The 27,925-nt window shown below is 41.6% G+C and overlaps 1 protein-coding gene across 2 annotated transcripts in view; it reads left to right on the top strand.

Annotated features, from left to right (window-relative positions):
- Positions 1-1,342: 1,342 nt before the first annotated feature.
- The window catches only part of prkar2aa (protein kinase, cAMP-dependent, regulatory, type II, alpha A), a 207,328-nt gene continuing 180,745 nt past the window's right edge, over positions 1,343-27,925 (top strand). Inside the window, exon 1 of one of the 2 annotated variants that reach the window (XM_043707638.2) lies at positions 1,343-1,617. In XM_043707638.2, the coding sequence (XP_043563573.1) occupies positions 1,386-1,617 (232 nt within the window). In that variant the 5' untranslated portion in view covers positions 1,343-1,385. The remainder of the gene's footprint in view (positions 1,618-27,925) is intronic. The other variant, XM_043707640.2, reaches the window with a different exon arrangement.

The following is a 27,925-nucleotide window of genomic DNA, read 5'->3' as shown; positions in this document are numbered from 1 at the left end:
TCCTAGATGTAATGTTTAGACCCCATCGTGGCAGACGGTAGAATTTCAATTTAATAAATCCTGGAATTCAGAGTCCAAAGATGACAATGAAACCATTGTGGAGCAGGACCAGCAAAAGATTACAGTGTCATGTGAATGAAACTCACTCTTGATGAGGGTTTATATCCACTCTTGGCGTTTAGTTTTGGTGACATAGAGATTACTGCATTCAAAACACCCTAAGAAAAATCAAACAGCAGCTGAAAACACTATTGATGTAAAGAGGATGTGGAGGACTGGTGTTGGATTGGGGGTGGACAATGTTAAAAATCACACAACACCAGGTTATAGTTCAATAGGTGTATTTGGAAGCACTTCCAAATAAACCTGTTGGACTGTAACCTGGTGTTGTGTGATTTTTAACTATTGTTGTAAAGTTTGAGAAGGGGAAGAACTGGATAAGAAGGGAGGGAACTCCTTTTTCTTCTAAAGGCATCTTGTTGCAGGAATTCCCAGGCTGGGGAATCTCCCCTTTTGTTTTTTTTGGACCAGCCGTTCCCATGGCAACCAGTGGAGGGTAAACCAGAGGTTGCCTTAATGACGTCAATGGCGGAGCGGCCTTTCCGATTGGCCGGCGGATGCCTGCCAATCAGCGCGGCGGCGGGAGAGTGAGATGGGATTGGAGGGGAGCGCGGAGCGCAACCGCACCTGCTCGCAGTGGGGTGAGGCGGAGCCGGGAGGGAACCGCCCACCATTTTCGCGGCCACGATTGGTCAATCTGTCCACCAGCCGCCCCGCCCCCGGGCTGCCATTGGGCTAGACACACGCCGATAAGGGGGCTGCCCCGCTGCAGGTTTGATTGCGCGGTGTGCAGCGTTGTGTGTGTGTGGGGGGAGGGGTTACCGGATCGGAGCTCGATCCCGAGTGGACGAACCGGGCGTTGGACGGCAGCAAGTGAGGAAACAGAAAAACAAATAAATGTTGTATTAAACGCTACAAATCATCTATCGTTTATCAAAACACGACAGAAAAAGCCGATGAATCCGTCAAAAAACCCACTGCGCCGGACGATCTAGTCGCGCTTTGGCTGAGGTAAATGCAGAAGAGTCGGTGAATAATCGGGAAGGTATCGGTTAGATATCGCCGACATCGGCTTGTGCGCCGGTTTGATTTCGGAGCCGAGATATCGGCGGGATTGAAGAGGAGGAGGAGGAGGCTGCTGCGGGGGGAAGGGGGTGGGGGGGGGAGGTGTGAGGAGGTTATCGACTAGTCGCTGATAATCGAGGGTATCGTTAAGGCGGATTATATTCCTTCCCTACCCCCTCCGTCCTCAGAGGAGACCCCATCCCCACTCTTCCTCCCTCACCCCCTCCTTCCCCCCCCCCCCCCCCCCACCACTGGAGAGGATGAATATCGAGATCCCCCCCGGGCTGACGGACCTGCTGCAGGGCTACACGGTGGAGGTGCTCCGGCACCGGCCCTCCGACCTGGTGGAGTTCGCCATCGACTACTTCACCGAGCTGAAGGAGAAGGAGGAGCGGGCCGGGGGCAGGCGCCGCTACAACAATGACGACCCCATGCAGACCGAGTCCAACGGGGACGACGGTTCCGAGTCCGACTCGGAGTCCGACTTCGAAGGTGAGAGACACAAGATGAGTGCCACCTGTGTGTGTGTGTGTGGTTTGTTTTTGTTTTTTTTTGGGGGGTGGTGAGGTGCGAAAGGGGGATTGTGTTACACCCTCAGGAGGATGGGACAGTTAACCTCTTCTGGGATCCGTGTGGTTTTGTGGGGCTGGGTGGGGTGAAGAGAAAGGCAAGACAAAGTAGGAGAGTAGATCCTCCAGGTAAGTTGGGGAGGTGATCCAAGAAGCCTGACAGATGGACTGTGGATGTAAGGGAGATGGGTTGTACAGGGTTGAGGGGCAAGTTTGTCAACAAAGCACAGTGGTAGAGCCGAGGTTGACAAAGGATTAGCCAAAGATGGAAGGACGTCATGGTTTGGAGTTGAGGGGAATTTGGAACTCATTGCCTGAAAAGGTTCAGTGGAGTTGGAAATCCTCAGCCAGTGGCCATGCAAAAGTCACATGGTATCAGTTTATAGTCCAGCCAGTTTACTTGAAATCACGCTTTTGTAGTGCTGCTACTTTGTCAAGTGAAGCTACCAAGGAGCAGTACTACAAAAGCTTGTGGTTTCAAGTAAATCTGTTGGACTAAACTTGGTGTTGTGACTTCTGACTTTGTCTAGATTCCCGATGAAGGGCTCAGGCCCGAAACATCTTTCTTTTTGACTCTGCTCTTGGGTTGCTGCCTGACCTGCCATGCTTTTCTAGCAACATACTCCATTCTGATCTCACTTCACTGTCTCTTTCTGACTTTGTCCACCCTAGCCCAACACTGGCATCTCCATTTAATGGCTTTACATGAATATCCATGATCTGCAGATTGCAGTGCAGTAGAATTCAGCTGGATAGCCCTTTGTTGACTGGCTTGGACATGATGGGTTGAATGACCTCATTAAGCATTATAAATTTTCTGTCACCTCAGGAGGATGCATTGATGGGTAAAGGAAGGAAAGATAAAACATGCTTGTTTGGAATGAAGAGGTGGACTAAATCCACTGGATAAATGGAGCCGAGACAAAATTACAATCTTGAAATGGTTCAACACAAAGATGTCCCGTATAGAAAAATAATAACAAGTGGTTGATCATTTTTGCAGCCATCATAAAGGAGAGGTGCAAGCACCTGCAGAGGAAGTGACAAATTAGATTAGATTACTTACAGTGTGGAAGCAGGCCCTTCGGCCCAACAAGCCCACACCGACCCTCTGAAGAGCAACCCACCCAGACCCATTCCCCTCGATTTACCCCTTCACCTAACATTACGGGCAATTTAGCATGGCCAATTCACCTAACCTGCACATTTTTCGACTGTGGGAGGAAACCAGAGCACCTGGAGGAAACCCACACAGTCACTGGGAGAATGTGCAAACTCCACACTGACAGTTGCCTGAGGTGGGAATTGAACCCGCGTTTCTGGTGCTGTGAGGCAGCAGTGCTAACCACTGTGCCACCCAAAATACAGAAGACTACTGTACTTGTGGTTCATTGCAAACTAATTTTGTCTTATTGTTTGTATGTGGGTTTGTATTTTGGGATGGAGTTAGTTAAGCAGTGACTTTATGTTGATTTAATGTACTGTATTTTAAGAGCAATGATTTCTACATGATGGTGAAAGATCTTTCTGAGCAGGAAATTAAATGATTAATACGGCTGCAGTTTGTTTTCCTTGTATAATTAAATTTAAACTTGAAGCAACATACTAAGATAAATATAAAGGGCTGTTAAGGGAAGTATGAACTCTTTAAGGTCCAAGTCAGTTTGCCGGGGGTTCATGTTGTGAAAGTGGACAGCTTTGAGTCGTTGTCATCTGAAATGTTTTGCATCTTGTTTTTGCTAGCTTTTGAAAAAGCCATTTCAGGCTCTGCAACACTGAAAATTAACTTTGAATTCTTTCACAAAATTAACCCTAGTGCAGTTGGATTTCCCACTAACTTCTTGTCTGATCAGAATAGTGTTTTTTCGTGTTTGCATTCAAGTCCATCTGTGTATTTTAGTCCTTTCATTTAATCGGTTCAGAGACCTTTGAGGACTATTACCTTTATTGTGTTTTGAATTTTTTTTTGCAGAAGGGGAGTATCAAGAACCAGTAAGTACTTTAATTTTCTTAGGTCGCTGCAGTCCCTATTTAAAATACTTTTAATTTTTTTTCCACTGCAGTCTAAACATACCATAGTTCATTTGACTAGGGAAATATTACACCTACTATGGATCACTTTTGGGAAGATTGCTGCAGATAAATGGATAGGTAGTTTGTAATCTGTATTAGATCTTTGATTTTTTTTTCAGCGTTCAAGATGGTGCAATTATGATGCGAAGTAGTGGCTGCCAAACTAACATTGCTCGACATTTCTAAACCATCAATTGACCAATCATGTCTTTTGCACATAACAGATTACTCTCATGCCCTTAGTAAATTCAAGTGGCAGATTTTATTTTCTCTACTTAAGTTACTAAATACTAGCACAAGCAGATCATGTTTTGAGTTATATTGTATGATATGTGTGATTGAAAAGAAATTTCTGGTTCTGTGAATGGAAACAGAGTTTGTTATTTATTTAATATTTTCACTGGAATTCCAGCAGCCTATTTGGGAATGGTTTAGTAGTTTAAAGAAATGGTGGATAAGCATGATTGATGTCAGGTTGCTTTGAATTTTCTTTTTTTCTGCTTGTCAAGTCGATGTATTTTTTTCTATGGAACATTCTCCATTTTGAATATCAAGTCTCGAGCACTTTGAGGTGATGAATGAATTAGATGCTCAGTCAAATTCTCCTAAGTACTCCACCTGAGCCTTGATCTCAGAACTAGACCAAAGTACTAATGTAACATGCAGTAATTTAAATAGAGCCCTTTTGTTTGGTTTCTCAGTGACATTGCCTAAGAAGTTTTAAGTGAGTTCTGGGTTGAAGTCCTTCACGCGAATGAACTGAATTGTTCAAACTTATTTGGTCTACATGATGTGCTAGACTGATTTTGATTGAGAGAATTAGAGGATTGTTCCAAATTTCAGGAAGAATCGGGGAGCTGAACATAATTTTTCCATATGTAAATAATTTTCCCCTTGTGTGTCTGGTATCAGAAGGCACAGTCTCAGTATAAGGGGTTGTACATTTTTGGCAAACATGAAGAGGAATTTCTTCTGAGGGTAGTGAATCTGTGAAACACTTCTTCTTCTTGCAGAGAGTTGTTGATACTGCATCATTAAGTATATTCAAGGTTGAGACAGTTTACTAATCAGTAAGGAAATAGAGGGTTATGGGGGAAAAAGTAGGAAAGTGGAGCTGAGGATTATCAGATCAGCCATGATGTCATTGGAGCAAATCCGATGGGCTGAATGGCCTACTTCTGTTCCTGTGTTTTATGGTATTAAAGTATTTGAAGGTTTATTGATGCTTCACATTTCATTTGCCACATCAACAATGTCCATAATACTATGCACAATTCTAATTGGTATGTTTGAAGTAAATTCTTTCAATCTTTCTGGGGATTGACTTGTATGTTCTGAGCACTTGTTTGCTGTTGCTGTTGCCTACAACCTGCAGGCAGCATTTGAGTTTTAAATGTCTTGGTTCTGCAAATCTGCTTCAGTATTACTGCCATTTTGTTTTAATGGACAAAACCCCAGGATGGGAGGTAATTTTTCATGGTGTCCATCTGTCTTTTTTTTCTCTTGGTTGACTCAATGCAAATACATAAGGATGATTTCCTGTGATTTGCATACCAATAACTGAAGGCACTTAATTTCATGTCTGTACAAGGCTGTCTGTTGCTCAGTTTAGTGTTCACACCACTGAGTACTGAAACTTGTATTGCTGTAGATGAAAACACTTATGGATTTCAATTAATTATTAGAGGGAATAGTTAAGTAATTTCTTTTTCTTCTCTGATATATTCCCCCCCCACCCACCCACCAGCCCTCCCTCTCAAAATGAGCTGGAGTGCGGAACAATGCATGAAAAAGATGGGTCCAATACCTCCTTTTATGCAATAGCTTTTGCATGATTTTATAATTTTCAGTGGAAACAAATGTATCCTTGATCTGTTAGTGCTGTGCTTAGCAGCTTGCAATAAAGTAGACTTGGGAATAGCTTAGCCTTTTCAGCTAAGCTTTTAATCCTCTTTGACCTTTTTTTTATTGTATGGTAAAATGTGCATTTTGTGGCAGGCACCAGGATTGAAAATGCTAGATACCCAGTGAATAATTCACCCATTTGGAGGAAAGATTGTAAAAGAAACACCACAGTCATGTCAGAGTGACAACACTGGTATTTCATTCAGTAACTTTGGTACCTGTTACATTTGTTTGTTTTGAATGTTGGTAGTTGTGGTCCAATAGCTGTCATAATTCTATGCACTCAGTCTTGCATAGTGATACTAAACTCCAGTAAAAACTTAATTTTGTTTTGACTGGTGCTTAATTTTCAGTGTTAAAGTCCTTTTGTAATGGTTTGAGCTCCACCAGTAATTCTGAAGTGCTGTATAGGCAGATTTTAATGTCCACGTGAATGTGGGTGCAAGTAACCTGCACAAGTTTTATAGGAATGCTTTATTTTGTAACATGGCAATGTTGACCCCTGGAGTCTTATAGCATGGCCCATTGTGTCCTTGCCAATCATCTAGCATTTATCTACCTTCGTCTTGTTTTCCAGAAAGTGACCTGTAGCCTTGCATGTTTTGAGATTTTTTGTGTGTTCATCTGAATGTTTCTCAAATGCTATGATCGTTGCTGCCCTGACCACCTTTTCAAGCGGGGTTCCAGATTCTCATCCTCTGGGTGAGAAAAGGCACTTCCTGTGCCTAACCTTTAAATCTTTGTTCCTTGGTTATTGACCCCTTTTACTAAGGGGAAATGTTTCTTCCTCTATATCTGTGTCATTCATTGAAGGGAACCAAATAATGACAGCTTCCCTGCTGTAGGAAAACAGCCCTAGTCTATTGTAGCATTCTGTCATAGCTAAAATTCTCCAGCCCAGGCCTTTTTTTAAAAGAAACATCTCAACCACGTCCTCTGACTCCACGCACACACAACCACTTTGATCCCGAATGTGCCTATTCTTTCCCTGGTGATCCTCTTGCACCTAATATAGTGATTGGATTTTCCTTTTTATTTTACCTGCCACTTCTTTTTCATGCTCCCTATTCTCTCACCTAGTTCCTTTTTACATTAGACCTGTATTTTCCATGTGGAGAAAGTGAGGTCTGCAGATGCTGGAGATCAGAGCTGAAAATGTGTTGCTGGAGAAGTGCAGCAGGTCAGGCAGCATCCAGGGAACAGGAGAATCGACGTTTCGGGCATAAGCCCTTCTTCCTGAAGAAGGGCTTATGCCCGAAACGTCGATTCTCCTGTTCCCTGGATGCTGCCTGACCTGCTGCGCTTCTCCAGTAACACATTTTCAGCTCTATTTTCCATGTGCCTTTCGGGTTTCCAGAATTTTGAGTCCTCAGAATCTATCATGCATTTCCTGTCACCTTTTTTTGCCTTATCAATCTTGTAAGTTCCTGGTTTTCCAGGGTTTTTTCTACTTTGACCCCTCCTTCAACTTCATAGGAACAAGTTGGCCCTGCACTCTCACTATTTCCTTTTTGGACACTCTTATTGTATTCTGACCGTCTTAGAGCACAGAAGAGGCCCTCCAGATTTTCTGGTCCATGCTGACCCATCTACAATAATCCCATTTTCCAGCACTTGACCCATAACCTTAAATGCAATGGCATTTCACTTGCTCATCCATAAACCTTTTTTTAAGTTTGTGAGGTTTTGTACTTCTACCTTCCCAAGCACTCCAGATTCCCACTACCCTCTGGGTTTCCTTCAAGCCCTCTCTAAATCTGCCTTTCACCTTAAAAATAAGCCCTTCGTTATTGACATTTCAACTAAGGAGAACAGCTGCTTCCTGTCTACCCTGTTCATACCCCTTACAATCTTATGTGGCCTCCCGAGCCGCCTTCGTTTTAAAGGAAACAACCTGAGCTTATCCAGTCTCTCTTCATAGCTAAAATGCTCCAACTAAGGGAACATCCTGGTGAATCTCCACTGCACCCACTCCAGTGCAATCGCATCCTTCTTATAGTGTGGTGGTTTGTGTACAGACCTATTTCAGTTGTGGCCTAATGATAGTCATGTACAGCTCCAGTGTAGCTTCCCTGTTTCTATAATCTCTGCTATGACTGGAAAGCCAAGTATACAGTTGGTCATCTCAACCTGTCTTGCTACCTTCAAGGATCTGTTGAGAAGCACCCCAAGATTCTGTTTCTCTGAGCTTTCTTGTGTACTGTGATTTATTGAGTACTTTTAAATCTCAAGCAGAAAATCTATAGGCTGATAGCTAACTTCCTAAGTTTGGAACTGTCTTCCACCCTTGAGTCTAGAGGCTGAATAACTCCAAGACACAGTTGTAAATGAATGACTATGATGCAAACCAAAATCTGTTTAGATTACAAACCCAGTACCATGGGTATTCCTGTCCAGTGATGTTGAGCTGCAGTTTTCAGTACCAGCAGACTGGTGCAAACTCCATTTCAATCCCAATCTGCAACACTCTCCTTACTCATACCTCTGGAATCTTTGAACAGTGATCTGATCTTGGGAACAATTGTCTGCCAAGGCTGCCCAGTCAACTTGCCCATGTAATCTTCCAATGTACACCTTGCCCTTAAATCACCGAAGTGACTGCTTACTCCTGATCTTGCTGGCTTTGGGATTGTCTACATCTTGGTTTGAGATCTGCCTTGTGAAAGGCAGTGGAGCTTCTTTCCCACCCACAGGTGGGAGAAGATCCCTGGAAATTGCATCAACTTGGAATAATGAGTCACACTAGTCCCCTCAGGAGTTTGTCCTCCAGTCTGAGACTAGAAATATGGCTGAAGAATTTCAGACCCCATTCAGCTCAGTTGCTGACCTGTTTTGAATTAGCTGTCCTTAATCAAGACATTTGAAATAAACAAAAAGGAAGAAAGACTTGCATTTATTTGTGACTTTTCATAAGACGTATAGTAGTTACTGTTGTAATGTGGGAAACAAAAGAGCCGAACAGCGCTCAACAAGATCCCTTTAAGATAGAGAATGATAGATTTCTGACTCTAAATGACATATGAGAGTATGGGAATTATTCTTGTGCAGTGGTAGTGTCCCTACCTTTTGAATTGGGAAATCCATATTCATGTCCCACCTGCTGCAGAGATGTATCCCTTGACAGGATAATTTCAAAATTGTTATTGGAATTTGAACAAGGTGAGCATCCAGAATTGATGCATCCCATCCAATTAAACTGTGGAAAAACACCCATGACTATGTTTTACACTTTGTCCTTCTGCTCTTAGTGTCCTCACTGTTTGCACAGTTTAATTTGAGCAGTGAAGCAAAGTTTATTGGTGTGGAACAGTTGTAAATTCAACAGACATAATATGAGCATTTTAGATACCAACTTCTTTTTACCCAATTCATGAGAATATTAGCACCTCGATATTACACCTCACTGAAGGTACAATACTAAGAGTATTGCACAGGCTAATTTTAGTCTTTGATTTATTTTTCCCTGTAGTATGTTGCCACCACTAATCTCAATGAAAACATGGAAATATGTGCAAGATATTACAATACTTCTACCATTTACCAACTTGAACTGGAGTAGGTAAAAACAACGACTGCAGATGCTGGAAACCAGATTCTCGATTAGTTGTGCTGGAAAGAGCACAGCAGTTCAGGCAGCATCCAAGGAGCAGTAAAATAGACGTTTCGGGCAAAAGCCCTTCAGTAGTAGCCTAAGTAGCAAATTTGTAATACACGTTAAAGCCAGAAAAAAGATTTAATACCAAATATTTAACTGAAATTTAACTGAATCTTCTTTGTGTTTGTACAATATTTACTAGTAGACCTTCTGAAGCTGTGGAACAGTGTGGGATGATACGTGCTTTTTGCTTGAGGCAAAAGCAATTTGAAACACTACATTTGGACAAGGAATTTGTGACGTGCTATTGTTGTTTATTCCTGCCTTCAGCTTTGAGGGTGAGGCATTCTAGGCTAGGATTATGACAACCGCTTCTGATGTGCAGTGCTGTGGGGTGGAATTGCTGTTCTGAGCTGCAACGTTTTGCTTCCACGATCAGTTAGCTTAGCAGAGTCTTATTTCCTAGTTAGTTAACATAGCAATATGCTGGCTTAGATCAATAGATCAAAATAACTATAATTCTCTCACATGAATATCAACAGTACTCCACTATGTTAAAGGTGACATAAGAAGACTCGAGTTTGGACATGTACAAATGTAAATTGACCAAAGTAGAAGTTAGTTTTCTGAGATATGCCCAGGAATAATTTTTGAGTACTGTACTTAACCCAGTATTTAAAAACTGGCTGGTAACATGTGCAGCATTTTTGGTCTCTTATTTTTAACTCACGTGTTCTTTGATAATATCACTTAAACCAAGGGTCATTTTCCATAAATACAGTGATAGTCAATAGTTTCTCTTTCACTGTGATTGACCCAGGGCCATTGCTGTAATAGTAGACTGCCTGGTTGAGCTCCATTGCTGGTGGTGGTCGTGCTTTTTTACTTACAACATGCAGGGCGAAACAAACATTTTGAGCTTTCCTTGCTTGCTTTCACTGTTGGTGACCTAAAGTTCAATAAGATCAGTTTCCCTTGATGCTCACTCATTCTGATTGTATGCATTTGCAGTGGCTTACTTGATCTTAAAATGAACTTGAAATTGCACATTTTAAATCATTGTAAAGATTGATTTTTTTTTTTAACCTCCAGGGAAATTGCTTACTTGCACCCTTTCCTTATCTGCAGCGATGTTTAAATCATTAGCTGTGCTTGTTTTCACCTTGTGATCAATGTTTTCAAATAATATTGTCACTGATATGCCTGTCTCTGTCATTTGTAAAGCTGCTTCTGAGTTCTGAGGTCACCGTTCAATCTCATCTCTCAAATTCTCTGAAATTCACCAAGCTTTACTGGTCCCAGCAAAATACTTAAAAATCTATTTTCAAACCATGTTACACTTTTGTAGTTTCTAATCTAAATTCTTGTCTAGACCCATTCCTGTGTCTGTAACTTTGATTTTGAGATTGCTATTCATTCTCTGCTCCTCAACTCTATTGTTGAAGATTGATCATTCAGTTAGACCATAAGATATCAGAGAATAAGCAGGCCACTCTGCCATTTAGTGACATCATGATGATTCTCATAATTATCAATGCCACTTTCCTGCCTTTTCCCAATTACCTTTGATCCCATACTGATCTAAACTTACACTCAAGGTTGAGATAGGTATTTAACAACCTAGCCTCTTCAGGCCTATGTGGTAAAGATATTTTGCTATCTTAAATGTGTAATTCCTCCATCTGCAATTATGCCCTCTGGTCCAAGTTTGTCCCACAAGGGAAAACTGCTTCTCCGTGTCTACCCTGTCAAGTCCCCTAAGAATCTTGTATGTTTCAATGAAGTGACCTCTCATTCTTCTATATTCCAATGAATACAGGCCCAACTTACTGAACTTCTCACAAGACAGCCTCCTCATACCTGGTAATAACTTAATGAATCTTCCATGGACAGCCTTCAATGCCAATATATGTTTACTTGGGTTCAAGGCCCAAAAGTGATGTTCTTCCATCTGAACCAATAATGTTATCCTATCATCCTTTCAAAAATTGCGATGTAGTTCCAAGTTGTTACTTCCTTAGCAGTACTGACTATTTGATCATACTTGTTAACCTGTATTTGTACTAGTAATTCTTTGTTCCAATACTACATATATTCATGTAAAGAGCCATTAATTTTGCGTTTAAACCATTTTTCCCCTTTTCTCCATGTTTACTGCTATTTTCTGTGTTTATATACTGTCTGCTCCTGTCTAACTTTTGAATATCCTTATCTAAACAGCTTCCCTGTAATGTTGCCATAACCTCTACATTTCCCCTCTACTAACACGTCAACTAGTCTCAAACATTCTCTACTGCTTGTTATTTGATTCAGCAGGAAATTGGTCCCAGCATGGCTCAATGAGGCCTGTCCCACTAGAGCAATTTCCTTCGGTGCCAGTGCCTCACGAACTGAAACTGATTGCATCCACACAAATCTTTGAGTCTTGCATTTAATTTGATTCTATTTATCCACTGTCTCTGTACAATTCTTTTTCACAGTTGATTTGGTTTGCAAATCCTCTTGCTGAATTTCAAAATTCTGCAAAAATCTCATCTCTTTGACATTACATTTTGTCCAATTTTCCTTTTTTTTTTGCTACCTTCCCTCATCATGGTGCCGAGTTCTTCCTTCTCTTAAGCTGAGAATTCGTTGACCTAAGGAGACTAGATAGAAGCAGCAGCTTACATTTATACAATGTGAATTTCTAAATGCAGTGTTTACTGAATGTATGTAGCTCAAGGTATTTTAGTTTTTTGTTTCTCTTGTTTTAGCAATGAAATATTGTTCTTCTTATCCTGTGCTGTGAATTGTCTGTTTGTGTCCAGTAATTTTATAAAAGTTAGACTAGTTTATTTTAATGAAACTTTTTTGGATTGCTTTTAGCTGTTACTTTAATAGCAATAGATAAAGTCTAAAGCTATCAATTAGTTCTGAATGAGATCTGTTGGTAATGTCATAATGCTGCACCTTTGAACAAGGTTGTGTTATCCTTTTTTTTTCGTGAAGTGTTTTAAAAGAGACAGGTTCCAAAATGTCTGACATCTAGTTGAGAAAGCCTTTAAATTAAAAAAAAACTTGTTTGATGAAAGGGGAGTGGCCAGTTCTCCCAGCTCAGCCGACCTCTGGTTTGGTTTTAGCTTGGTTTTAGATTTGGTTTAGGTTTTAGCAATCTGGCTGTTCAGAGCAAGCAGCCTGTCAGTTTGGAGGCTGCTGGTTAAAGAAACCGCTCCATGGAAGATGGTGTTCCATCTGACTCTGTCTGACATCTCGCTCTGTGTAAGACCCTGTGTTTGATTTTACATTTTTTGCCAAGGGGTGTTTATGGAGATTGTTGTAGGAATTTGGAACAGCATTATTAAGTTGGGATAATTTGTTAGGTTTTTGGCTAGGTTAAGTTATTCTATATTCTGTTCTCTTTTGTTTCATTTGGTAACCAACGAGCCAAGGTTAGAGTTCAGGCTACTTTTTGAAATATTTTGAGTGGGTCTGGCCTGGTCTATAACAGTAGGAATGAAAATTCATTAAGACTTTTATTTTGTTTCCTAGTCCAGATGCTCATTACTTTTCATGTTTTTGTAGTTTATGCTGTCATTTAAAATCCTTGATTAAACTGATCTCTTGTGAATTGTTATACAGTATAATGGAGTTCTCTCAATCTACAAATGTATTCAAAGAAACAAGTCAGGTATATGTAAACTTTTGGTTGTGTTGTCATAATAAACAATTGCCTTTAATAAGATCTGGCCCTGGGAGAAGTTATTAGCAACTTTGTTCTGGCTGTTAACTCACATCTTCCCACTTTCAGTGGCTTGATTTAGGTTTACTGCAGTTCTTCTTTTTGCTGTTACAGACAGATTTGAGTTTTAAAAGAAATCCCTCTCCCTATTCTTTCCACCTGTCTTTGCGCAGAGTGTGATTTACCAGAATAACACTGTTGTAAAGTGAAGTGGAAGGAGCATTGATTGCACACACTCAGACATGAGTTTGCAACACAGGTACATTCAAACAGACAGCAGGAAAGAGGCCATTATAAAACATGACGAGGTTAATGAATTAGAAATGATTTGAGACCAGTTTATCAGTGTCCTTGCTTTTAACATGGATTCCAAAAGTCCAAGGATGCAGTTAACTTATTAGAAATCCTTTTGTTGAGGTGTTTGGGACAGCTGGTAGTTCAGGAGTCTTAAGCAGCTTTTCTTTTTAAAAAAATTACTTTAAGGCTATCTGAGGAATGTTTCTGACAGGTAATTCTGCTTCACCTTTTGAGAGGGAATTACGTACATGGAGGACAAATACATGTTGGATGTTTTTTACATGCTATTAGCTTTTCTTTTTGTAATCCAGAGTTAGGCGTTTCAGCATTGTCAGTAGCTGTTTGAATGGAGCAGTGGTAACCCATTAACTGAGTTCTGGAGGTTGCTGCTCAGTCACCAAGGTGGCGGTGCAGTACTGCTCCTGAGTGAGAGCTTGTTTACTTTGACTGCTTTTCTTCTGTTTTCTTTACTGCCTGGCCCTAGTTGGCCTTGAGATGTTGGTGGCGAGTTGCTGTCTTGAACCACAATAGTCCACCAGCTGCGGGTTGACTCTTGGGAGGGAATTCCAGGATTTTGACCTCGCGACAGTGAAGGAATGGTGATGTATTTCCAAGTCAGGATGATGAGTGGCTTGGAGGGGAACTTGCAGGTGATGGTGCTCCCATGTATCTGCTGCCTCTTATTCTTCTAAATGGAAGTGGTTGTGGTAACTGAGGATCCTTAGTGAATTTCTGCATTGCATCTGGTAGGTCGTACCCACTGCTGTCACTGTGGAGCAGTGTGTACGAGCGTCTGTGGAGGAAGTGGATGTGATGCCAATCAATTGGACTGCATTATTGTGACTGGTGTCAAGGTTTCTTGAGTAGTGTTGGAGCTGCACCCATTCAGGCAATTGGAGAGTATTCTATCACACTTCTGACTTGTGATGGTGGAAGGGCTTTGGAAATCAGGAATTGCTGCAGTATTCATAGCCTGTGACCTGCTGGTGTAGCCACAGTTGAGTTTCTGGTCAATGGTGACCCCAAGGATGTTGAAAATGAAGGATTCTGCGATGGTAACACCATTCAATGTCAAGAGGTGGTGGTTAGACTGTCTTTTATTGGTGATGATCGTTTGTATGGTGCAGATATTACTTGTCACTTCTGTCAGCCCAATCTTGGATATTGTTTAGATCTGGTGCATTTGAATATGGACTACTTCAGTGTCTGAGGAGTGTGAATAGTGTTGAAATTGAAGAAGTAGATTTCGACTCGAGTTCAGAGAGATGTGGAGGGCGTAAGAATTCTAGAACTTGAGGCATCGAAAGCTGAAGCTATGATCACCATTAATGTTGTAAAGGAAATAGGGAAGCTTTAATGCTAGAATTCTTGGAGGGTGCTGGAGGAAGTTACAAGACTGTAGTGAGATTTCAACATGAGGATGAGAATGTTAAATTTAAACAGTGTCATATTGATGAGGGTGACAACCACACTACACCTTTTGAAATGTATTTATAACTGAATTTGTTTGATTTCTGACAAGTGGGTAAGATGGTAAGTTTTGAAAAGCATGATTTTTGCTGTCTAAGTTCAAGTTTCAAGCATTATCAAGTTCTATCCTGCATTACTAAATGTTAAGAAGTTCTGCAGGCAGCACTGTAAAATATAGTTGAACACCGGAAACTGAACATCATTTTCTCTATCCATTTGCTGTTTAAGGTTTGCTCTTATAGAGAAAAAATAAGAATGATTACACAGGAGCATAAGAATAATTAGGGATTCTCGATTTTGTACCACACTCCTTACACCGTGAATTCAAAATCCAGAGATTTTACATTTAAAACTTTTTAAAAATGGAACTAGTGTTGTTTGTGTAAGAGGGTTTTAAACTTAGACTGCCTTTCTCAAGTGTAATTGAGGATTTCTAATTTCAGCTTCTGAAAGTGCTGGCTCCAATTTTTAAACTAGGCTTTTTAATCCTCAACTTCCCAACCAGTGGAAACTCTGAACAAACAGCCCTTTATGGTCGACATTTCCAGAATGAGTGTGAATTTCTGAGTGAATCCAGTGAGCAGTTCAAGCTTAGTCATAGAGTCCTACAGCATGGAGAGAGGCCTGTTGGCCCAAACTGGTCAATACCAACCAGCATGTCCTTCCACACTAACTGCATTTCCCTGCACTTGGTCCATATCCTTCTACACCTTTGCTATCCATTTTGTTTCCCAAATGCCTTTTAAATGTTAATGTACCTGCCTCAGCCACTTCTGCTGGTGCTCATTCCACATGCGTACCACTCTCTATGTAAAAAGGAAGTTGCCCCTCGGGTTCCTTTTTTTTATTCTTTCCCCTCTAACCTTAAACTGATGCCCTCTAGTCCTCGATTCTCCAATACTTGGAAAAAGACGAGTGCAAATCACCCTAACCATGCCTCACATGATCTTATATATCTCTATAAGGTCCCCCTCAGTCTCTTCTGCTCTCAAGAAAAAATTCCTAGCTTGTCCAACCTCTCCCTATAACTCTGACCATTGAGTCCTGGGAACATCCTTTGTAAATTTCTTCTGCACTCTCTTGCCCATTTAATAATGTCCTTCCTATAGCAAGCTGACCAAGATGGAACACACTACTCCAGGTGCAACCCCACCAACGTCCTATATAACTCCAGCATAACTTCTATACTCACTGTCCTGGCCAATGTGCCAAAAGCTGCCTTCACTGCCTTGTCTACCTGTGACTCCACCTTTGAGAGAACCATACACCTGAACCCAAGGACCTACCATTCACCATAAAACTCCTACCTAATCATAGAATTCCTACAGTGTGGGAACAGGCTGATTGGCCAAAGTCCACACTCTTACTCCCAAGAGTAAGCCATCCCCTGACCCTACTGCTCTACACTTACCCCTGAGTAATGCACCTAAACTACACATTCCTGAACACCATTGGCAATTTAGCATGGTCAATTCACATAACCTGCACATTTTTGGATTGTGGGAGGAAACCGGAGCACCCAGAGGGGACACACGCAGACACTGGGATAATGTGCAAACTCCACACACAGTCGCCCAAGGCTGGAATTGAACCTAGGTCCCTGGTGCTGTGAGGCAGTAGTGCTAACTACTGAGTCACCGATTTGAGTTTCCAAAATGTAAGACCTTACACTTATCTATGTTAAACTCCATTTTCCATTTCTCAGCCTATTCCCTCAGCTGATCAAGATCAGTGTCTGATAATATTCCTCACTGTCCACGATACCTCCTATTTTAGTGTCATCAGCAAACTTGATTAATCATGCCTTGTTCATTCTCTTCCAAATCATTGATATAGATAACAAACAGCAATGGGCCCAACACTGAAGCACTCTACTAGTCATAGGCCTCCTGTCTGACCATCTTACTTCCACTATTACCCCCTACCCCCTACCATCAAGCCAATTGTGTATCCAGTTTGCTAGCGCCCTCTGGATTCCATGAGGTCTAACTTTCCAGAGCAACCTACGATGTGGAACCTTACCAAAGGCCTTTGTAAATTCATAAGCTTGTTGGAAAAAATGCAAATGATGCATTAAATGTTTGTACATTTTGATATGATATATTACTATCTCATGTATAGTGAAAAGTGTTGTCGTGCTTTACTGGCCAATTGTATTGTACAAGTACATTAGGGTAGCAGAACAGAGTGCAAGATAAAGTGTTTCAGCTACTGAGAAGGTGCAGAGAGGGATCAGCATTACCATTAGAGGTTGATTCAAGCAGCCGGGAAGAAGCTGTTCTTGAATCTGGTACATATGTACAAACCTTTATATCTTCTGTTGGGTGGAAGAGGGTGGGAGGGAACTTTGATTATGTTGGTTACTTTGCCAATGCAGCGGGGAGTACAGATGAAGTCATTGAATGGGGGACTGGTTTGCATGATAGACTGGGTTGTGTTGACAACTTTGTAGTTTCTTTTGATCTTAGGAAGAATAGTTACCATACTATGCTGTGATGCATCATTTATGTTTAATCGCTTGCATATAATGATGGTGAAGATTGATCTTAATCTTAGCAAATAAGACATAAATAGTATAATATTCTGATATATGAATATGCAATGACAGTAAAGTTTTATGACACTGCAATAATGATTTTAAATTGCGTTGTTTTTGTAGTTTGCTGCTTTAAAGAAAAAAATTGTGATTGTTATGATCAAGCCTGAAGGAGCTATTTACTGTTGAGATAGCAATGATCCTAAACACTGCAATATTGCAAAAATAATTTTGAACTACCATTTGTTTGTATATAAAAATATTCCCATGACTCTGGTCAAATCTTCTGCAAAGATGTTAAATTGTATGGCTTTTATTATTCAAGTATTTATGTTATCAGTTTTCTCCCCTCAGTCGAAGCAAAACGCTCAGACACGGTGTGGTTTTAACGTCCTTCATTTTTAGCCTAGGCCCTGGAAGGAGAGAGAACTATTGCCTCTGCGCACAGGGACATGAGTTTATGGTCTTCTCTGGAAGTGCAGTTTCTTAATGAATTAAAGGAACCTCGATTCATATGAATGAGATGGGTGGGCACTATTTCATTTGGATAATTGATTATTCGGTTAATTGATTTCCCTCTGGGGCTTGGAGTTTTTTTTTGTGAAGTCTGCTTCCCATTCAGGAGACAAGGCAGCATCACACTGTGAGACCCCAATCCTGTCCATGCCCACCCTGCCCCCTGCCCACCTCAACACTGTCCGCCTGCCCGCCCCGAACCCACCCACAAATCCAGCCCCTGTTCACCCCATGCACCACCCACCCCCTTGCCGGGGCAGCCGGACTGTACACCAACAGTAAGACAGCTGCTGCCTTTGTGGGGTAAGTCTCTCAATCGTGTGCGTGCGCGCGCGCAACATTTTGACAGGTTCCATCTTTTGCCCTGTACAAGACCATGTTGGAGAGATTATCTGGGGAGGGGGTAGGTGGGTGGGTTCAGGGTACATCCCTATGTAGAACTCCAGGGAAAGTATTTGGGGGGGAGAGAGGGGGAGGTCAGTTATTTGGAGACGGTGCTTGGACAGTTGGACTGTCCAGGACTGTTCTAAGCAGCGGTGAGCAAAATTTGTTTTTAATCACTGTACCTGTAAACATAACAAGTAATCAGGGTTGAAACAGCTCTTTGACATAATGTTTCTGTCAGGACCCCTGGGTCGCCTTTGGATAATCCGACATTTGGATAATTGAGGTTCCTCTGTTTATAGTCATTTTGCAGGGAGGAACATTCTGATAAGCCAACATACATATTGATTGGGTTATAATCAGTGAGCATCAACAGTAAAGATTAAGCTGTTACACAATGAATATTTTTAACCTTAACTGGCTTCAAATAATGAATACTTTTCACCTTGTTAGACTGACGTTACATACTGAATGCTACCTTATCTTGTTAAATGTCTCTACATAATGAATGCTTTTCCACCTTAACCCATTACTGTTGACTCCAGCACCCCATTGCTCGCTGTAAGTTCTTAGCTGATCTAAGTCATGCTCAGCCGAACCCCTTGTTTCATAAAACTCAGAACTTAACTCTTTCCCTGCCTGCTTATACCCTACACACTTTCTCACTTAAATATTAATTTCTCATTCTAAAAGGCTGACCTTTCCAAGTAGTTTATTGAAGTGTCTCTGCCATTACAGTAGTAGCACACTTGATAATTCCATTATCTGCTAGAGTATATAATTACATGTGAATGTTTGCATTTGTGAAAATTTATCTGCACTGCAAACCCTGTCGCAAATGTGCAAGTTCAAATTGGAAACAATCTTGAAAATTTGGCAAGTTCAGATGTTTTTACAAAGGAGCTAGTTTCAGACAGCATAATTTTGCTTATTGGAGTATGACTATCAAATTGGTGGTATTCATCAGGGGTGCAAGGGACGTAGAAGAGGCTGGAATATTTAAGGTACTAGGTTAGTGTTAAGATTTATAGCATGGGTGCCAGTTGAAGTTGATGTCGGTATGTTCACTGAGCTGTGAATTTGGTTTACAGGTGTTTCGTTGTCTTTGTAGATGATATTCTCAGTGCTATGGAGCCTCCAGTGAAGTGTTCCTGTGCTATGTTGCTTGGCATTTATTTGGAATGTCTGGTTTGTGTACCTTAAGTTTTATGACAGCACATATACTGACAGCCACACTCAGAAAACCACTCGCCAGAACAAAGGATCTAATACCAACCATGTGCAGGACAAACGTGGTATACAAGATTCCATGCAGAAATTGCACGGAATACTGTATAGAACAAACAACAGGCAGACAACTAGCAATCTGTTTTCATGAACATCAACTAGCCACTAAACACCACGACCAGCTATCCCTCGTATCGAGACACATCGACAAATTCGACTGGGACAACACAACAATAATAGGACAACGCAAGCAGAACAGTCAGAATTCCAAGAAACTTGACACTCATCCACGCACTCTATCAATAAACACATTGACCTAGACCCAATATACTGACAATTGCAGCAGATAACCGGAAGCAGTGAGAATGAAACCAAATAAATTCCAGCTGACAGTGCAGCAGTGCTTCACAGGAGGCTCCACAGCCTGAGGATGTCACCTAGAAAGGGGATGAAATGTCTGCAAACCAAATTTCAACTCTGCAAACATACCCACAATGACTGCATATTTAAAGGCGTCATGGGTTAAACACTTAAATTGAACAGAGTCTTTCTCTTCGGTCACCTAATGTCATGAAGATGTAAGTACATGCGTGAAAGGCTGCCAGAGACAATTAAGCAATTGCTCTATCCAAAAGGAAAGCTGATGATAACAATCAGAGCCTGAGTGACATTTGGGCACAGTACTGATCAGGGGCAACGCTTGGCAGGAAAAACTGACTCCTGAAGCAGCAGGAGGATATGGGAGAAGAAAGAGCGAGACAAAGATATTGAGGTCATATGCTTACCAGAGGATCTACCATCAAATGCGGAATTACACGAAGGTGACTCTAATACTGTCCTGCAGGAGACTGTGACTCTCCAGGCAGATGGTCACAGACGTATGTGACTTTATTGACAAAAGATCTTGCACCTCATGGTGTTGCTTTCCATGCCCTGTCAGTTGTTTTCAGAGACACTGTGACCATGAAAAGAAACAAATTAACTGCAAAGGTTCTTGCATGTATTTGGAGGTTTCTGTAAATACTTGCCTTACTGAATAAGACTTGGAGTCCAGCACTGTTGACAGCAGCAGTAATGTCACTTTAGTTGTAATGTGGAATCCCAGGCTCAGGTTCTGGGGTCATGTATTTGAATTTCATAAAGGTAGATAATGATGATTTGAGTTCAGCAAAACTCTGAAATCATCTGTAAGGGTGACCACTGTTGATTATTGTAAAAACCCGCCTGGCTCACTAATATTCCTTTTAGGGAAGAAGATTTGCCATTCTCACTTGGTCTGGTCTACATTTTGACTCTAGAGCCAAAACCATATGGTTGATTCTCAAGGGTAGGAAATACTCACTTAGGTAGCAATGCTACTTTTAATGAAAGAAAACAAACTTTATTTTCTGATTTTTTAAAAGTTGCAGACAAATATGAGAAATGTTTTTTGAAAGGATGATTGCATGTTTTGACAAACAAGTAACCTGACACCCTCTATGAGCATAATAGCTAGCTGTTAGAACTAGCAGCAATTGAAGTGGTTGCTGAGAAACAGGAGCCAAGAGGTTGAGTGGCCACAGGATGTTGATTGGTCTATAGACTAGTGACCAGCTATTGATGACAAGGGCATTTTGCTTGTCCGCAACTGTCATCGGGTAATTCATCACATCATCATCCCTGCAGTGTTGAAACAGGCTATTTGGCCCAACAAGTCCACACTGACCCTCTGAAGAGTAAGCCACCCAGACGCATCCTCTTACCCTATTACTCTAGTTACCCCTGACTAATGCACCTAACCTACACATCCCTGAGCACTATGGGCAATTTAGCATGGCCAATTTGCCTAACCTGCACATCTTTGGATTGTGGGAGGAAGCCTGAGCACCCGGAGGAAACCCATGTAAACACTGGGAGAACGTGAAAGCTCCATGGAGACAGAAACCAGAGGTTGGAATCGAACCTGGGTCCCTGGCACTGTGAGGCAGGAGTGCTAATCACTGAGCCACTGTCACAGTTGGAGCTGGAACAATTTACAGCAGAGATTTGATCTCCACCAGTTTAGAAGCAGTCTCTCTGTCCTCTGCAGTTTAAACTAAATTAAACTGGAAGAAAACTGGCAAAATATCCTTTAGTTTCTATAAGCTGTGACTTCTAATTAATAAAACAGATGCATTTTACAAGTAAACTGACCATCCTGTGCATCTGAGACAAAGGAAGAATTCGAAAAAGAGAAGCCAGGAAGCATCCTTCAGAAAAGCAAAAACTACTGAGCAGAATTTGAGGACAAATACTTCTAAACTATCTTTCTAGTTTTTCAACCTTGTTACTCTTCTTTGTTTCCGTGTGTGTGTGTGTATGGATCAGTAGTGTTATATGCTGAAGTGTTATTTAACTGTTTGCCTCGAAGTATAGTCTATTCACTTGTCATAAGTTATTCTTGTTTGATATGGAACCTGGTCTACGCTTTTCATCATCATGCTTCCGGAAATCATGAAAATTGAGCATTTACAACACGGTGAACTCTTGTGATAAATCTAGGAGCAACAGACTTAATTTCCAGCATGCTGTGCTGTCCTGCCCTGGAATTAGTCAGTTCTTATTTTAGCCAAATGTTGCTTTTCAGAAAATTGATTTTAATTGTGTCAATTGATGCAGTCTTGAGTTTCATTTATGCATTACTTTTTAATGCATAAATTTTTATAAGCTGGTGCTATCTTAGTGTTTTTTTTTGAATGAGCTGTTGAATGGAAATAAAATCTGAGCATAGTGACACCTACGTATGAGTTGCAATTGCTGTGTAACTACATGTTTGTAGCAAGAATTTTTTTGTCTCATAGGAACATTATCTGCTAATTTTTTTTTATTATTACGTTTAGAGTCCAAAATTATACATTTTGACACTGTAAGACATAATTATGGTGGTATAAATCATTAAGGCAGTAATTTAATGTGGAACATTGGATAAAGAAATGCAGTAACGTGGTTTATAGATTCCTCTTATTCCAGTGCTTTGATCTTAACCGAGATGCAATACATTTTTAATAATCTAACACATGACTTGTTTTGCTAGTTGCCACTTTGGCGCCTTGACGATCACCTGGAAAGCATATAAGGCAACTCTTTTCACTGTACCTCAGTATTTGTAACAGTACTAAATCAAAAAAGTTTAAAATGGGTTGTGAGAAAACAGCATTTTAGGAAGCGTTGTATAAAAGCCTTCAGCCAGACAATGGTGAATCTGTGGAATTCATTGCCACAGAACGCAGTGGAGGCCAGATCATTGAGTGTATTTAAAACAGAGAAGCCTTGATTGCCAAGGGGATCATAAGTTATGGGGAAAAAGTGGGAAAAGGGTTGAGAAAATTATCAGCCATGATTGAAAGTCAAAAGACTTGATGGGCTGAATGGCCTAATTTCTGCTTCTATGTCTTAGACTCTTACAGTCTTATATAAATGTAGACTGTGTGACCGATTCACAAACATCTCCATTCTGTCTGCATAAAAAAAGACCCCGAGCTTCCAATTGGCTGCCACGTAAACACACTACTCTGTCCCCTAGCCAACATCTGTCTCAGGCTTGCTGCAGTATTTCAAGCGAAGCTTGGTGTAAGCTGGAAGAATAGCACTTCATTTTATGCTTGGGGACCCTGCAGCCTTCTGAACTAAATGTCAAATTCAATAAGTTAGGAATTGAGCTCTCACATGTCCTTATCCAAACCCCACACACCAGGCTTGTTATGACATTGTCTGCTATTACACACAGCTCATTGTTAGCCACTAACAGACTCCATAAACAGCAAGTCACTCTCCGAGCCAGATCATTATCTGTTCCTTTGTCCAACTGTTCTTCCCTCTTTCTCTTCGGGTTCTGCCCCCACCTATCGTCTACTCCTTACCCCGTCCTCCCACCCCATCATCTGCATGTAAACCGACATTTTCTGAGCTACCATCAGTTCTGAGGAAGGGTCATTTGACCTGAAAAGTTAACTCTGATTTCTTTCCACAGATGATGTGCCAGACCTGCTGTGCTTTTCCATCCATTTCTGTTTTTGTTTGATTTACAGCATCCGTGGTTTTTGTGGGTTTTTTGCCTATATAAATGCAAGTTGTTGTTTTTCTTTCTCGTTATGGTCGGTACAGTGTACATTTATTGCGACAAGCAGTTTGAAAAAGTATCGTATCAGAGATTATTCTGAAATACTGCAAGCTATAAAATTAAGGAGAGTCTAGCAAATTGGGTTTTTATTTAAAAGAAAGGGCAGTTTTTCAGAAATTATGTATTTTGTTTTAAGCGGCGCCTGCTGTCTGAAGAGGCTGAAAATTATTTCTGCATTGGTATTGGTGCACCACATTTACATCATCCCCATGTCCCATTACAAGCATGAACAGGTTGCTGGACCACTCAAGCCTGCTGCACTGTTCACTAAGATCATAGCTCATGTGTTGAGGGCTTCAACTCCACACCCTGCCCATCCCTTGTAATCTTTGACTTCCTTTTTAGTTAAGAACCTATCTATCTCAGCCTTAAAATATTGAATGACTGCATCCATCGTTGTCTAGAGAAGAATGTTCCAAAGATACCCGATTCGGAGAACAAAAATCTCATGATCTCTGTCTGAAATGGAGACTCCTTTTCTTTTTGAAACTCTGATCACAAGTCCTGGTCTTTCCCATAAGAGGGAATGTTATTCAATATTCGCCCTGCAAATTCCCCTCTCCAATTCTTTTTCAATAAGATCACCCTTGCGATTGTCTGATTTGCCCTATGGCTACAAGCCCAGCCTCTCAAACATTCTCTGAACAGCTTCTCACCCATAAATATTCTTCGATAAAGAGGCCATACACAGTGCACCAAGTTTTAACCAACATTGTGCGCAACTGTAACAAAACATGCTTAAACTATCTCATTCCCATTTGCCATAAGATCCAATTTTCCATTTGTCTTCCAAATGACTCTTTATGCCGGCATATTAATTTTGTGAATTGTGTACAGGAGTCTATTTTGTCCATTTACTTAACCTGTCTATATCCCTTTGCAGATTCCTTCTGTCCTCCTCATAACTTGCTTTTCTTATCTTCACTGATGACACAAAGTTAGCAACATCAATTTGGCCCGTTCATCCAATCCGTTAATATAAACTGTAAATAGTTGAGACCCAGATATTGATCCCTATGATGCACCACTTGGTCTGAGTTTCCAACCTTGAAATGACCCATTTTTATGCCTACCCGCTAATTCCTATTAACAAACCAATCCTCTGTTAATGTTATCCCCAAAATAATGAGCTTGTGTTTCGTGTAATAACCTTTTGAGGCACCTTGCTAAATGCCTTGGGGGAATGTAAGTACAACACATCCACCAGTTTCATAGAACATTAGAAAAGTACAACGTAGTACAGCCCCTTTGGCCCACAGTGTTATACTAAGGACTAATCCTAATCTAAAATAAAATAACGCTCTCCTCAATTCACTTCTGACCATTTGCATGACCAGCAGTCGCTTCCACCACTACCACTACCACTGGCAATGCATTGCATGCGCTCACAACTCTCTGCGTAAATAACCTACCTCTGAATCTCCTCTATATCTTCCTCCTCATATCTTAAAACCCCTTGTGGCAGTCAATCCTGCCCTGGGGAAACGTCTCTGACTATTGACTCTGTCTATGCCCCTCATTACCTTTTGCACCTCGATCACGTCACCTCTCTTCCTCCTCCTCTCCAGAGAAGAGTCGGAGCTCAGTCAACCTCTCTTTGTAAGACAAGCCCTCCAGTCCAGGCAGCATCCTGGTCAACCTCCTTGGCACCCTCTCCAAAGCCTCCATATCTTTCCTACAGTAGGGTGACCAGAACTGAACACCAATATTCCATGTATGGTCTCACCAGGGTTTTGTAGAGCTGCAGCAAAACCTCATGGCTCTTTAACTCTATTCCCCAAATGCTTTCCTAACAGTCCTATCCACTTGGTTGGCCACTGAGGGATCTATGCACTTGATCTCGCTGTTCCTCCACACTGCCAAGAAATTTGTCTTTACTCCTATATTCAGCATTCAAGTTCGACCTTCCAAAACGCATCACTTCACATTTATTCAGGTTGAACTCCATCTGCCATTTCTCAGCCCAGCTCTGCAGGCTACAGCCTGCAATAGCCCTCAATACTGTCAACGGCACCTCCAACCTTTTGTGTCAACGGCAAACTTAATAACCCACCCCTCAGCCTCCTCATCCAAGTCATTTATAAAAACTACAAACAGCAGAGGCCCAAGAACAGAGCCCTGCAGGACCCCACTCAACACTGACCTCAAGGCAGAATACTTACCAGCTACAACCACTCTCTGCCTTCTGTCAGCCAACCAATTCTGAATCCAGATAGCTAAATCTCCCTGTGACCCATACTTCCTGACTTTATGAATGAGCCTACCGTAGGGAACCTTATCAAATGCCTTGCTGAAGTCCACATACACCACATCCACTGTTCAACCTTTGCCAGCATGACTTGTCACCTCCACAAAGAACTCAATAAGATAAGTGAGGCATGACCTTCCCCTCTCAAAGTCATGCTGACTGCCTTTAATCATGCTATGCTTTACTAAATAGTCATAAATCCTAACCTTCAATTCTTCTTTCCAAAACCTTGCTGACCACAAACATCTGACTGACTGACTGGTTTGTAATTGCCGGGGATTTCTCTGTTCCCTTTGGAAAGAGGAACAACATTCGCCTCCCTCCAATCCTCCAGTGCGACTCCCATGGAGAGTGAGGAAGCAAAGATTTTCACCAGTGGCTTAGCAACCTCCTTCCTAGCTTCCTGAAGCAACCTGGGTCTCGTCTGGCCCTGAGGATTTATCAGTCTTAATGTTTGCCAAACTTTCCTGCACATCAACTTCCTCAATCTCAATCTGTTCAAGCCTATTTCCCTGCTCCTCAAAGTTCTCATTCACAAAAAGGTCCCTTTCCTTAGTGAAAACCGATGCAAAAAACCTCATTTAGGGCTTCCCCTATCTGCTCAGACTCCACGCACAAGTTCCCTACACTATCCCTGATCGGCCCGACCTTCTCTCTGATCATTCTCCTATTCCTCACGTATGAGTAAAATGCCTTTTGGATTCTCCCTAATCCAGCCTGCCAAGCCTTTATCGTGTTCCCTCCTGGCTCTTCTCAGTCCAATTCTGAGCTCCTTCCTCGCTAGCCTGTAATCCTCTAAATGCTGTGCTAGACCCTTGCTTCCTCCACCTTACGTAAGCTGCCGCCTTCCTTTTGGCAAGAAGCTCCTCTGTTCTCATCATCCAAAGCTCCTTAACCTTACGTCTTTTTGCCTGTCTCGGAGAAACAAATTTGTGCATCACTTGCAACAACTGCTCCTTAAGCAGTCTCCACATGTCTGTTGTGCTCTTTCTGTGGAACAGTTGCTCCCAATCTGTACTTCCCAACTCCTGTCTGATAGCGTCACAATTTCCTTAAATTAAATATTTTTCCAAGGTACCTGCTCCTTTTCCTCTCCAAGGCTATGATAAATGTGAGGCAGTTGTGATCACTGTCATCAAAGTGCTCTCCCACCATGAGATCTGATACCTATCCTGGTTCATTGCCGAGCACGAAATCCAAAATGGCCTCTCTCCTCGTCGGCCTATCTATGTACTGAGGAAGGAAACCCTCCTGAACATGCGTGACAAAAACTGCTCCATCCAAACAATCTTTGCTAAGGAGGTTCCAATCAATATTGGGAAAGTTGGAGTCACTCAGAACAACAACCCTGCTATGTCTGCACTTTTCCAAAATCTGCTGACCTATGAGTTCTTCAATCTCCCTACCGCTATTAGGGAGTCTGTTGAAGACCCCCAATGAGGTGACTGCTCCCTTGCCATTGCTAACTTCCATCCATACTGACTCAGTAGAAAACCTTCCTCGGCAACCTTCATCTCTGTAGCTGTGATGCACTCTCTGATTAGCAATGCAACACACTCTTCTCTTTCTCGCGCCCCCCCCCACCCCCCCGTTCTTTTTGAATTTCCCTTTATTAATTTTGCTTGTTACTTCCTCAAAGGACTCCAACAAATTGGAGGAAGGGCATTCGATATGAAGGAACACCATCACCTCCAAGTTTTTCACCAAGCTACTTATCATCCTGACTTGGACAAGTATTGTCATCCCTTCACTCACTGGACCAAAATCCTGGTACTCCCTGTAGAAGCACTGAGTGTACCTACACCAGGTTTGCAGCAATTGCTGAAGGCAACACCTCACCACCTTTTTCAATGGCAGCTTGGGATGGGTGAAAAATGCTGGCCCAGCCAATAAAGCCCACATGCCTTGGATGAATAAAAAAATGTTACTGTAGCTTTCTCGTTCACAAAACCATGTTGACTCTTCTGATTGCATTGAGGTTTTTGAAGTGCTGTATTGTAAACTCCTCAACAATAGATTCCAGCATTTTACCAGTGTTAGGTTAATAGGACTGCGGGGGTGTTTTGCTTTCTGTCTTTGTCTTTTCTTGAGTGGAGGTGTGACAGTAGCAATTTTCCAATTCAC

The sequence above is a fragment of the Chiloscyllium plagiosum genome, unplaced genomic scaffold, assembly GCF_037043375.1.
Source record: "Chiloscyllium plagiosum isolate Xiang-an unplaced genomic scaffold, Cpla_swu_hap1 HiC_scaffold_14, whole genome shotgun sequence".
In the NCBI taxonomy this organism is placed as follows: domain Eukaryota; kingdom Metazoa; phylum Chordata; class Chondrichthyes; order Orectolobiformes; family Hemiscylliidae; genus Chiloscyllium; species Chiloscyllium plagiosum.
The sequence above is the reverse complement of the archived record's forward strand: the minus strand, read 5'-3'. Positions and strand labels throughout refer to the sequence as shown.